The sequence below is a fragment of the Melospiza georgiana genome, chromosome 1, assembly GCF_028018845.1.
Source record: "Melospiza georgiana isolate bMelGeo1 chromosome 1, bMelGeo1.pri, whole genome shotgun sequence".
Taxonomy (NCBI): Eukaryota; Metazoa; Chordata; class Aves; order Passeriformes; family Passerellidae; genus Melospiza; species Melospiza georgiana.
In genome coordinates this window covers 103,988,761-104,002,033 of record NC_080430.1, presented here as the reverse complement: position 1 = coordinate 104,002,033, position 13,273 = coordinate 103,988,761, and the positions used below count along the sequence as shown (strand labels likewise).

General features: G+C 38.6%; 1 protein-coding gene across 1 annotated transcript in view; it reads left to right on the top strand.

The window, feature by feature from the left end:
* Nucleotides 1-13,273, top strand: part of PTPRM (protein tyrosine phosphatase receptor type M) — a 441,589-nt gene that overhangs the window by 401,435 nt on the left and 26,881 nt on the right. Inside the window, exon 24 of the mRNA XM_058023915.1 lies at nucleotides 6,095-6,192. Within this exon, the coding sequence (XP_057879898.1) occupies nucleotides 6,095-6,192 (98 nt within the window). The remainder of the gene's footprint in view (nucleotides 1-6,094; nucleotides 6,193-13,273) is intronic.

The window sequence follows — 13,273 nt, the reverse complement described above, 5'->3', positions numbered from 1 at the left end:
GTGCGTGAAATGTGTATGACAACTAGAAACTAGCAATTAATAAATAACACTGAAGCCTTAGCAGCCAGGTTTTGCCAGTACAAATGTCTGTTGCTTTTTAGTGTGCTAATTCTTACAGTGACGGGCCTGGAGGAGACTTCAGGAAAAGTGCACAGGTGGATGGTACTGGAGTACCTTTTACCCTCAATGCTCTTTTAGTTTCTGGAACAGACTTTGGAGGACTTCATTAAAGCGTTTAGAAGCCTTACAGGTTAAGTGACCTGATTCACTTTCATCATCATTTCCTTGAGACCTAGAAACGCAAGAGACTGATCTATATGCATTTTGATAGCTAGTGATGAGCAGTGAGCCCATGGTGTAGTGATATCTTGACTTCAGCTTTATCTCAGATATCAAAATTGTTCATATAATAGGAACACACATATTGTGCCTATTAAAATGCTCTTGTGTAAACCTTTAAAGTTAAGTGTGTATGTTATAATAGAAAACAAATATCTGCACCTATTTTGAGAGAGAAAAGATGCATAATCTTTGCCTGAGTTTTTGAAGTTTTAGCAGAGTTTTGTTCTGAACTTCACAGAGGCATTAAATCCTTAAGAGCTCCAGGAAGCATGAGTGAAAGTTCAATGCATGCTATACCATAAGTATTCAACAAGCACATGGTGAAGACTGCCCCTGACAAATCAGATTATCAGCAATTGAGCAGATCTTCAAATCACCTTTCATTCCAGAAACCAGCTCATTTGGGAAGGTGAAGATGATTCAACAACAGCTGTACTGCTGTGTGGTCATGGAATTATAAAAAATACTGAACCAGCAGTTTATCTTGCAGGTTGGCTAAGTCAGCACAACTGGGATCTGTACCTTTTCTCTATAGTAAGCTGACTAAGATAGAAAGATGAAGACACAATACTTTCTGAAAAAGTAGGATTCAATCTTAAGACTCCGTAGCCTACACCTGGTCACCTAAGGAGGTGTCCAGATTTGCAGAGCTGCTGACCAGTGCTGAGCTTCCCAGGAGGTATTTGGGAGACTAGCAGAACTGAACAATCATGAAAACTTGGTCACATAATGATGCACCTGCAAGCTCCTTTTGGCAAAATCTTGGACAAATTGTCTTACTGAATAGGAAAAAAATATATTCTGTTCACAGGAGATGTTCCCTTGCCTGCAGTCAGTGACATTTATAGTGTAAAGTAACAATTAGCTGCAGTTTATTACATACTTTTTTCTGAAGGCATATTTATATCCAAATTCTAGCATGGTTAAAAGAGCAAATAACACATTCTTGTGGATTACCAGATCTCTGGACTGGCAGTGCAAATTTTAAATTTTTTTCCTCCTGTGAAATAAATTATCCTACTAACAGCTACATCTGTCCCAAAAGGTTGGTTAGGAAAACAAGAGTTGTTGAAAATTTTAATCTGCCGCCTTGTAGTCTCCTCTCCCAGTATTCTACTCCCCTCTGGTTTTATGCTTTTGAGTGTATTTTAGACAATTTCTGCTACATAATGGGTTTGGGAGTTTTTGACATTGTAGTTGCAAAGGGAATCATTGCTTTTGTTGTTATTGTTGTTGCCGTGCAGCCATATCTCTTAATAGGAAAACACTCACTGTGTCTCAAGTTCATTTTGAAGGGAGCATACATAGTAAAAGAATGAGGGCTAAAATGCAGCTCCCTCTAAGTAGGTATATTAGCTAAGTGTCTTTCAGTAGTCCAGCTGTAGGCAGTCACAGCAGCAAGCAGCAGGTTTTGATTCAGTAAAAATGGAGGCAGTTATCATTGAAAATTATCATTGCTACCAGAAACCGCAGTAACCAGTAGGTGAAGGGACTATTTTATAGTCACCTCCTCATGCAGTGTGGTTGTGGCTGCTCACTGTAAGGGGTATTTCTGCTCTCTTTTCAAGATGGAATTTAAGTGCTGCAGGTATAAGTCTTGCATCTTGTCAGTCCCCTGCCTCTATTAGCACATATTTATGGCTCCCACTGCCCATGTGCTGTCCCTGGGGAGCCTTTGGAGCTTAAGGGTATCTGTTAATTTTCTGCGCATTTTTAACTTTAATATCTGTCACTGAACTCAGTCTCAGGTGGACCAAATGTTAGCTGGTGGATTTGACATTCTCTGTTAGAAAAATATTTTGGAAGCTATTTGTTCCTTGTCTAAGCTGCTTGCTTTTCTAGAAATTGAAAAATGACCCAGAGATTTAAAAGTCCTGTGTGAATAAATGCTGTGTAGGCTTCAGGATTCAGGCTTTATTGTTTCTTCATGTGCTTGCTTTATTCCCTCCCTACACCTGAACACTTCTTCCTATATTCTGGGCTAGTTCATCATATTCAAATTGATCTCATACCCCCGTAGCAATACCAGTTTTCAGAAGGGTGTTTCACAATAGGAAGCAGAAATAGAGGAACTAGAAAACTGGTTACAAAAGCAGCTTTAAAGAGTCTATACCGTTCATAAAAGCTGTGTGATGTTCCATTTCCTAATATGTTTTTGTTCCCAGAGCAGCAACTAACTGCTGCTGGTAATAGAACCAATGGTTGTAAAATACACAACCAATCGTTTCTGTGATTTTTTTCAATAATGCATTTAATTAGCTAGGGGTTTGGAGGGTTGATTTCTTTTTCTTATCTTCCTTTGCTTTTCATCTTCTCGTTGCAGTACGTTGGTGATCTCTTTTTTTTTCACAGCAGAGATCTTTGATACCAAGTACTGTATTGTGGAGCTAATGGGGTGTGCTGCAGGCTTTCTGTCGAGTAGCACAGTACCTTCTCTTCAGACCTTCTCCTCCTGCAAGGGGGCAACTGCTGAGAATAACCTTTCTGCCTATTGTGCACACATCTGTTAAAATGATGCTTAGAACAATTAAAGCCTCTTTTCTCCTCCTACCACAAGTCTCTGAAATCAAATTGTTTAGTTCTTCAGGATAATAAATCCCACAACCCTGCCTAGCCTCTAATGCTTTTCAGTTCTTGCTCGAGACAAGTAATAATTTATTAACGTGTCAGAAAATATTTTTAAAATGTCAAGAAGAAAATAAAAATGGGATATAGAAGAATTGCTAACTGAGACTTTAAGGTAGGTTTTGGTGTGTGGTTTTGTTTTTTTTTTTTGGTGTCTTGAACGTCAAAGAAGTTTGGAGGCTACATGTAAGAATTGGACCCAAAAAGCAAGAAAACATGTGAGAATATGGAGGGACAGCAGGAAATCCTGTCAAGCACTTTTAATTATGGTTGTCTTATTTGGCTAGTAAGATTGACAAGAGCATAATCTGCACTGCAGAATAAGACATTTCTTCTGGAAGTACACTTAAAATCAAGATTGAAAACCTTGTTATAGCTCAGCTCTTTCTCTGGCCTGCAAAAAACCATTACTTTTCCTAAAGAATTCTTTTTCATGTAATTTATTGTCTTTTTTTTCTTTATGGAGAATGACAAGTTCAAAATCTACAGGAATAAATTAGTGTTTAGAATCTCTTCCCAGTTGTAATTTGTGGTTTCTGGATTTAAAATGTAGGAATCTTTAAATCACAGCACAAATTTCACAGCCTGTAGAGAAAAAAAGAAATCAGGATTAAATTGTTGCAGGTTATTCCAGAGCTGTCAAAAAGAGATGACTGTTACAATGTAGGGCCCAACTGTCGTGTATCTCAAGTGAATCTGTGGGAAAGAAAACTGAATTAATATATAAAGAAACTTGCTACATTGCCTCACAGTTTCTCAAAGATTCTGGCTTCTTGTGAGGGGACGAGACCTGTGTAGATGTGTAGACCATGTATCTTTTCTGCAGCATTACCAAAAATATGCTCAGATTAAATTTATTGAAACATCACACAGAAAATGTTGCCTAGGAAGACAGAATGCAGGGGAGCCGTCTAGATTTTCTCCGTTAAACCAGGGTACTTGAAGCAACAGTGTTGTGGTTTTTTTGTCCTTGGTCAAGCATAGTGTTGATAATGTGTCATGAACTTGCAGGCTTTTTCCAGGACACTGCTCTGTGGAAAACCACCTTTCCCTAATCCCACTTTTAGCTATGCTCCTTGAAAGATAATAGCAGCAGTAATTGAGCCGAATATTTGCTTCAGATTTGAGAGGAAGGAGGGAGCTATACAGCGACAGTATTTTCCTAGAGTGAGTGGAATACTCTGATTCATCATAATCAGTAGGAGAGGCTGGCACAAAAGCTTTCCAGTGCTGCCGTGACTTTATTGCAAAAGAAAGCTACATTGAATCCTAGAATATTAAAACACAAACAAGCTAAACTTCCACTAGAATATGTACTAATTATATTGCTGTGACATTCAAAATTGCACTTGGACCATGGCTGTATTACATATCCAGGACACTTAGACAGAAATAAAATGCTTGCTGTAAATTTCTATATGATGCAGAGCGATTAAAGTATTGTTGAAATTCAGAATAAAATCTCACAAAAGTATCACCTGTTCTGTGCTGTTAACTTAAAAAAGGAAGGTGTTGAGTTTTGCACCTATAATGTCAGCTTGAATTTAGTAATTTCAGAGACTGTAGCTTGAGTTTCTGCTGTTAATTCTACTCTTAAGACCTTCTGACATTTCTTGTGTTCTAACAGTCATCGTTTCCTGTTGTTTTAAATGGCTTTTTCTCCTGTCTCATGAACAATGAAAGCAATTCAAGGAAACCTATAAGGAAACGAAAACTATAAGGAGACCTATGAAACTCATAATATATGCATCATTTTTAAAGACAGATAAAATAAGGGGGAGAATACATAGCTTCTTTAAATGATCTGTGCAAATTATGGGTGGAAAAATTATAATTTCTGTAAATAAATACAAATTTTTAAAAATTCAAGAGTTTTAGTCTATTACCTTTTACTTAAATTTCCAATCTAAGTTATGTCATAACTGTGATGTTATTTTCCTAGTGAGTTTGTTTTGGTTTGCCTATAATATCAGAATCACAAAGTCACAGAGTGGTTTGGGATAGAAGGGATCTTTAAATACCATCTGGTCCAAGCCCTCTGCTGTAACAATATAGTAATATATTACTATATTTTCCACTAAATGTTTGATTTCAGAGTGAATATTTTGTTTTCAAAGGGAGATCAAAATACGCAACATGGATGCCAAACTGCCCAAATCTATCAATATATGGTTTGGTAATGCTTGAAGAGTGTTGGCTTCTTTTACTAAAGGAACATTAGGGCAATACATTATCCATTTGTACTCCAATTAGCTTAGATTTAAGTCATTCCTCTAAATAAGCCTCTAATTGTTTACTGCAATGTGACAGTTCAGTAATGGATTCAGTATGGATGTTAAGCTTATAGTTTATATTGTTTACTCTTACTGGCTCAGTGATTTTAAAGCACTGGTTTCAAATTGGAGTGGCACACCATGCACGATGGGTAAGATATGTAGGCTACAAACAGACAGGACCAGGTGCACACAAAGAGTTGTGGGTTTTTTCTCAACATTTTTGCATTTCTGTAGTGTTTCCTGTGAGCTGGTACCCAGCTTCAGCATGATACTGAAGGATGCCCTGTATGTTCATGAACAGAAGCACACAGGGGAAGAACTGCAGAGGACCTGCTGCCATGGCACATCAGGTTTCTTTGCTGCTTTCCCCACTGTTTTCCAAAGTGATACACTGCAGCAAAAAAACCTATAACTTCTGCCTCACTTCAGGAACTACAATTTAGGAGTTGGACTAATTTGATGAATAGTGTACACTAAGAAAAATATTAGAAACCAGGAAAGGCCACATACTCCATTGAGGCTCATTTCATTCCAAATACACCTTCCCTAGGTTATCATCCAATTGCTAAAAGAAAGAGTGATGTTATCCATTTTTTATAATTCCACTTCTGGGTATTATGGAGATAAATACCTAAGTGCTGGAGAACTTTCTTTCAGAACACTATTTCAGGAGAAAAATACTTAAATGCAGATAGGTAGGATGACAGAAAAGAAATTGACCGACCCTAAATGAAAAATATGATGATAGTGATACGAATATATGTGTACAGTCACAGTTTCACAAAGTTCCCCAGAGACAAGGTTCCAATCATGAGACTTTCAGTAACCTTTCATTTGATTTATTGTTTCAGGACCAATGCAGGAGACAATATATGACTTCTGGAGGATGGTATGGCATGAAAACACAGCAAGCATAATCATGGTTACTAATCTCGTAGAAGTGGGAAGGGTAAGTGGATTTTGTACTTAAAAATATGAAAGACATCTAAGGTGTTTGCTTTTCAAAATTAAATAACAGACCAACAAGGTTCTTACATACTAAGTATAGCGCATAAAATATGTATGACTGCCTGTGCTGAGAGGTTCATTATCAATTATTTTTAAACATGCCTTGGATGCTTGGCTTTGTTACCATTAGCACAATGAAAAAGTAACTGATAAAGCTGCATTCTGTACAGCAGAGTCTGCAAAGACTGACAAAGAGAGGACGTGTCATATGTTTGTACATATCTGAGATATACCAATTCTCTTAAGAAAGTCAGTATATTTGTTGCAGAACAAGGTATGGAATCATCTCTTTTTAATTTTTTTTAAGGAAGGCTAAGGAGGCATCATTCTGAAACTGATGTCTGAGTAGTTAAAGTATGAAGTTGTTTCTTGGTATATTTGTCTAATTGGTCTGGCTTGTTTGGGTTTTCCTTCCTGAAAGCCTTCTGGACTAAAACAGAAAAAATTAGTTTTACACATTTGTGCATTGTTTGTTGGTTGGGAGGTCATGTTGGGGAGCTGGGTAGTAAAGGGAGGCTTGAGTTACCTGACTGATATTGTGTAACTCTCTTTCTTTGCTTGGTGACTGCTAAAGTAGGCCTCCTACTCTAGTCTTTATGCCTAATTTTGTTTTCAACAAGTATTAAATTGAACCTTTTTCTGTGTTTCACACAAATGTCAGTAAGTGAGTCTTTTCATTTACTGCTTTGTCTGTGCTCTGCTGTCTTAGTTCTCATCTGGGATGTTTTTTTCAAGAAAATTTGCTTAGGAGTTTGGCGTATAGCTTTCATTTGATATGAAAAGAAATCCCACTGCTTTTATGGGAACTACAGCAATTATTGTAAATCAAAGTGCTGAAATAAGAAGTCAAGTGCACACATCTTGGTTTGAGCAGCATGGTTTTAAGAGATGTTTTTAATTTCACACTGGTGCAGTGTCTGATACTGCCTCTGCCCTGTGGCATTTACATTAGGAGAGAGCACTGTTTATGTGGTATGAGTTAAAGTCCTTTTGAGCAAGTCCAGTTTTACAGTCTCAATTTATTCTTCCATATGTCCTTTGTGAACTGATAATATAAATCCTAACAGTCAGGTATCTGTGTGCTCAAGCCTGCTTACAGATCAGGTGCCAGTATTATTTTTAGATGTAAAAAGATGGGAATTGTGACTGCAATTAACACCTGCTGCAGGAGCACATGTACGACTAATTGCAGAGACAAAGAGGGATCATGGAGGCCACTTTAAAAATGCAGTCCCTTGAGTGAGGAAAGGTAGAAATAGCTGGGTGGTCACGTATCAATTCAAAACAGGTGGATTTGTAAGAATAGGAAGCTCTCCAGCAAACCTCTTTGTTAAAGCTTTATACACATTCATAAGTGCCCAAGCGAACAACTTAAAAAGCGATGTTTTCTGGGTATGAATAAACAAGCCTGAGAGCAAAAACAGCATTCTGCATGAAACCACATGCTGTTTTCCCAAAGTCAGTGTTTGGAAGTGCCAATTAGAGTGAACTGTCAGATGTCAGCAAGGGATACACCTGTCTTGGTGCCAGTGCTGGCAGCCTCTGCTCTCAGCATTTAGGTGCACAGCACATTCCCACAGCAGCAAGGAATGCTTTGTGCCACCATGGAGATTTCTTCAGGGTGCAAGAGTCCTAGTAGGATACAGATCTGCAGCTTTGTTGTTTCTGGCAGTGGTAGAAATGACTTTGTTCTCACTTTCTCTGGAGGCCAGCATAGGTGAAATCAGAGAGCAGAAATTGAAATGAGCTTTTAATGGAAATAAAATTGTATGAGCCACAGAGCAATGCACTCACTCCTCCATTGGTGTTTTCGTGCCACTCCCAGAGCTGGAATCATCAACAACAAGGAGGCAAATTGCAAACACACCATCTGTCCCGCAACCCCTAACACAAGCAGTGTGCCACCTTGATTAGCAATGATTTTAATGGACTTTTGGTAGCATTCCTGTAGGGCAAACCTTTATAACCTTCCCAAACTTGAGGTTTTCTATTTCTATTGCTATCACTGCTAGAAGATTTATAGGGGTTTCTTAGTTTTACTTTTTAACCATGTTGACCCATGGTAAGCCAAGGAGGAAAATTCTTTTGCATTTTTAGGAAAGAGGAATTTTCAGAATTTTACGTGTTTGCCACACGGTGTATGGCCGTCATGAATTAATCATTGAGGGGGCGTATTTGTATTTGTTTTCCAGTACTAGCTGGATAGTCATTAAATCAGTGCTAGGAACTTGCTTCTTGCCCTGGAGCATTATGCATCAGGACTGTTTTAATTGCTGCTGGAGGAATCACCATGAGGCTGTCCCTAATACAGGCACCTGCTGCAAATGACTCAGTCCCCCATTACCCTCCAGCAGGGTCCGGGTACATCTGCCAATATCTGTCATTATCTGAGGCCCACTTGTCAGAACTGCACATCCCTTTAAGCTCTTGTGTGTTCCAGTGAGGGACCCTTGTCAGTGTTTCTGGCACCTGCAGACTGCTGTGCACCTGGTATTTAAATGGCACCGAAATGTGTTTTGATTGTTTTCTCTCTTTAATGAACCCGCCTGAGGGACATTTAGCTCTTCATCTAGTAGCCTGTTACCCAGTCACTCACATTTACACTGCTTGTGTGGAAATTCAGAACTAGCTTGAGCTGTTACACTAATACATCTGCCAGAAGTCTTATCACAAAATCTGCAGGGCTCCCTAAGGAGAGTTTTGTACTGATAATTTAAGCTAATGATTTCTAAACATATTTAGTCAGTTTTATGAAGACCTCATTAGAATGCGACTGTTTATTAAAAATCAAAATGAGGTCTCACAGTCATTTAGAAAAAGCAATGCTGAGTTGCATGAATAGTTCTTTGATAAAGGATGATGAAGTGGTGCTTGTTAAGGTTGGCCTAGGTTGACAACAACTTTTACCAAAAAAAACCTAAACAAATAAGCAGCCCTTGAAGCAACCTTGAAAAAAGGTCTCTGTCTTCTTCCTGCTGGGATCAACAATTTTCCACTCACAATGAAGTTCACAAAAAGAAAATGGCAAGTAATTAATGGTAATGATCCAAGAACCAGAATTTTCCAAGCCACACACTAATGGATAAAAAGCATAAACAACAATCAAGACTCATACAATTACATCAGTGTGACAACAAGCTGTTTCAAAGTAATGTATTCTGGATTATATTGATGCAAGAGGCCTATGTACCCATGTCTGTAAGTGGTAGAGGAACTGAATTGAGTAATTTCAGGGAGCATCTTTACCTGAGAGATTTAGCATAATCTGGTGGATTATTCTGTAAGAAGCAAACATTTTTATCCAGCAGTGTAATGATGTTACGATCACACAGCATGATCATAAAGTAGACACAGAAGAACATCTTGCTTACTCCAAGAGACCACTCTGGAGGGCAAACTCCCAAAGACCCAGAAAACCACTGGGAACATGATCAAAGTGTTTATGTACCAGCCAAAATCTCCGATGGTTCTTGATTTTGTTTTAGTGTTTACACACACTGAAACATTTCTGTTTTCCTTGAAGAGGCATGGTGGGAAGATTTAGAATATATTCAATTGTGCCATCTAGCTGTCACACCTCCATCTTTGCTCTTGTTGGGTTGGTACTAGTACTTAGTTGGCATAATCAATCTTGGCATGTCACATTATTTGCCATTTATCAGTAGTCACTTTCTCTCCCACTTGCTTTAGGCAGAAAAAGTTTAGTAATAACTGATTAATAAATGCTGAAAAATTCAAAATGCTGCAAAATTCAGTGGAGGTGGTATAAATAAATGCACTGCAAGGACTTATGATTGTCTATTATGCTTTTAATGGAACAAAGTATTCACAAACAAAATCACTATAAATAATTATAAAAAATAAAACCTCACCCCAGGAGCATAGTAATTACAGTAATTAGAGTTTCTCAATTATTAGTCGGAATTAGAAAACCGCCAGTGCTAATAGTGTTAATAAGCACACAAAAGACCCTTTTTGTGAAAGGAAGCAAGGTTGACTACAACAGAATGGATGTGACACAAAGGGGAATGAAGGTCAGCCACGACCTGGTAAACAGCCCCTGTGCCTGCACCCACACCTTTGTGCTACCCAAACTGCCTCTCCCTGCCATCTTACCCCTCAGGAGTGGTGTACTTCCCTGATAGTCATTTCACACTCTTCCCAGGTGACATTTCCTTCCCAGGAGCCAGAAAGGCTATATTTGCATAGGGGAAAGGGAAGAATACAGTGGTGGTTTAACTTTTCCTTGGCTTGTTTTCCTGGACCTGTGCTTGACATGTTATGTATGTGGCACTTCTCTGCAAAAATGGGGATAATTCTGACTTTTCATGATTAAAGAGTTCCACATGACAGCGAGGAGATCCATACAAGAGTCTTCTGACAGAGGGAATACCTCCTTGATGCTGGCTTGCTATAAAAAGAATTACTTGTAAGATAAATGGTGTCAGAAAAGGACACCTAGGAAAGCCTGTTCTTCCTAGGAAAGCTTGTATGGTCACAGCCCTAAGCAATTGTATGTTCCTGTCTTTGGGTTCTCAGGATGTGCAGCACTGGTCAGCATTCAAGAGACATTTCTTAAACAGATTCAAATATGTTTCTTTAACAAATGAAACCCAAAAGTCTTAATGACAAACCAGATCTTCTTCAGATCTACTTGATAATTTGTGTTATTGACAGAGATTATGCATCCAAGAAAGACTGCTAAATAAAACCCTGTCCAAGACTTCTTACTGGAAACAGTAGGGGGGAAAAAAATAAAAAAAACCACCAAAATCTTCATTGGAAATTTCAGCAACAAAAAACTGTGAAACTTCCAATGGACTTAACACCTATGCTTAGAATGAAAATGGACTTTTTTATCACGAAGCTATTGCAAAGTTTGTACTTATACATTTTACAAGTTTTTGAGAATATTCCATGAAGATGCTTCTAATAAACAAAGGTAAACTCAAATTGTATTTTAGATTCAGATCACCCAATATTGTGATCTTGCAGAGGTGAAACACAGTGACTCTTGAGCATGTCTCACAAACAGCACGTTTGTATTCAGTATAAATGGAAGAACACTCTGTCTAATTGAAACTCCCTCTAAATGTAATAAGCCAAATTGCCTACACTGGAATTAATTCAGGATGCTGGTGTTAATGCTCCTTAGAAGGTGTGCCAAAGAGTTTGTATGCACACTGGTGACTAAGGTTTCATTTCAGCTTTTCTAATGAAAGAAAGAAACCACATTTTATAAATAAGAGGGGAAAGGTTGTTATATGAATCTATTTGCTTCCTCAAGATAATTCTAGTCCCAACTTCTTAAATATATAAATAGTGTCCTTCCCTGTCCATTGAATATTTTTTTTCCTATTCTTGTTTACCCTCCAAAAATGGGACTGGTACTTATGGTACATCAGCACGAGGTGTTATATTCTGTTGTTATACTTTTGATTTCATTGTAATTCCAGATCTCTTATTGAGTAGAGGACAGTTTATACTTTCACAGAATATCAATGAGAAAAACAGAAAACAAATCAAAATTTAAAAGTATTGTTATCTTTCAAGTCAGTGAACCCTTCTAGACATCAAAACAGATTTCATATTTCTAGATTTTTAACCAGAAATAGTAGGTTTACATTACTGCATTATACATAGTAGGGGAGGAGCCCTTAGGGAAAATTTAATTTGTTGTCCTCCAGGAAAGAGAAGGAAGGACTCTTTGCATTTGTCTAAAAAAGATGTGCCCAGGTTAGCATAATGAAACAGAACATCAAGCTAGAGGCATTCAGCACTGTCCCATGCCATGCACAGCAGTCATGGGTTCAGCTCTCAGTGTTTTGTTCTATTCTCGTCTCCAGTAAAAGCTATGTTTCAAAGAATGTTAATCAACACAGATTAATGTCTCAATGCTTACTAATCCAATTGAGATAATTCACTTAGAGAAATAAACAAAAGAGGTTTAAGGATACACAAATGCACTGACCCCTTTGTTGGACTAACTGAAGTGCCACCAAGGTGTAGGATGCAACTTTAGGTGAGGTTTGCCAGGAGGGAGGGCTTCAGGTTCTTACTTGAAATGTCAGGGCTAGCAAAATGGCTTCATAACTGCAAATCTCCTCACCTCAGCAGTCTCTTGAAATTTTCTCTCAATCTCTCTGTGAAAGAGAAGTATCCTGGAGGCACTGACACAGTTTTACTTTACCCAGTAGAGTACCATGTAGAGCTGTCTAAGCTAACATCAGATGATCAGGTTTTACAGCCAGAAGGCAATCCACTAAGTAGGTGGTGCTCTGTACCCAGCTAATGGCATCATTTTGATCTTGGAATGGAAGCATGGTTCAGAGCACACGTTCAATGCAGACACATCAGGGCCTTGGAAATACAGGATCTGAGAAACAGACCCATGATTTCACAGTTGTGTCAGGAATTAACACAGACTTTGAGGAGCTCTAGCTAACTATCCTTCATCTTGGCATGGGACCACTCTTCTCATGTGTTCTGTGCTCAGCTTTTCTTCTCCAGGGCTGTACTGAGATGCACAGAATTGCCTAAACATAAGCTATGAAACAGAGACAATCCATATTTCTCTGTTGGTATTAACAGTGGAGGAAGGAACACTGGAACAGCTTTACCTTGGGTTGCTTTACCCTAAAGCTGCTCTTCTAGACCAAATCTTCTTTATGGTCAAAAGAAGGCCACACCATGGGTTGGCCTGTCACCTTAATTTCATCTAACCCACTCTGCCAGGTTGATGGCATGCTAACACAATACTGAGTCTGAAGAACAAAGGGTCACACTCATTTTGTCAGGTGGAAAGCATTTGTTTATGGCTGCTGCTGGGCATCTCCAGAAAGCCAGCTCTTCTGGGCAGAAGCTGAATGAGAGTGCACCCACCAGGCAACTTAGGGCTGCACTCTTGGGGCAGCCCAGGGCAGCAGAAGGTGGAGAACTATGTCAACTCTGAATCATCCCAAGAAGAAGTTAGACTGAGCTGGTAAAATTCATGGAGACATCTCTTCCACCCTGGCAGCTGT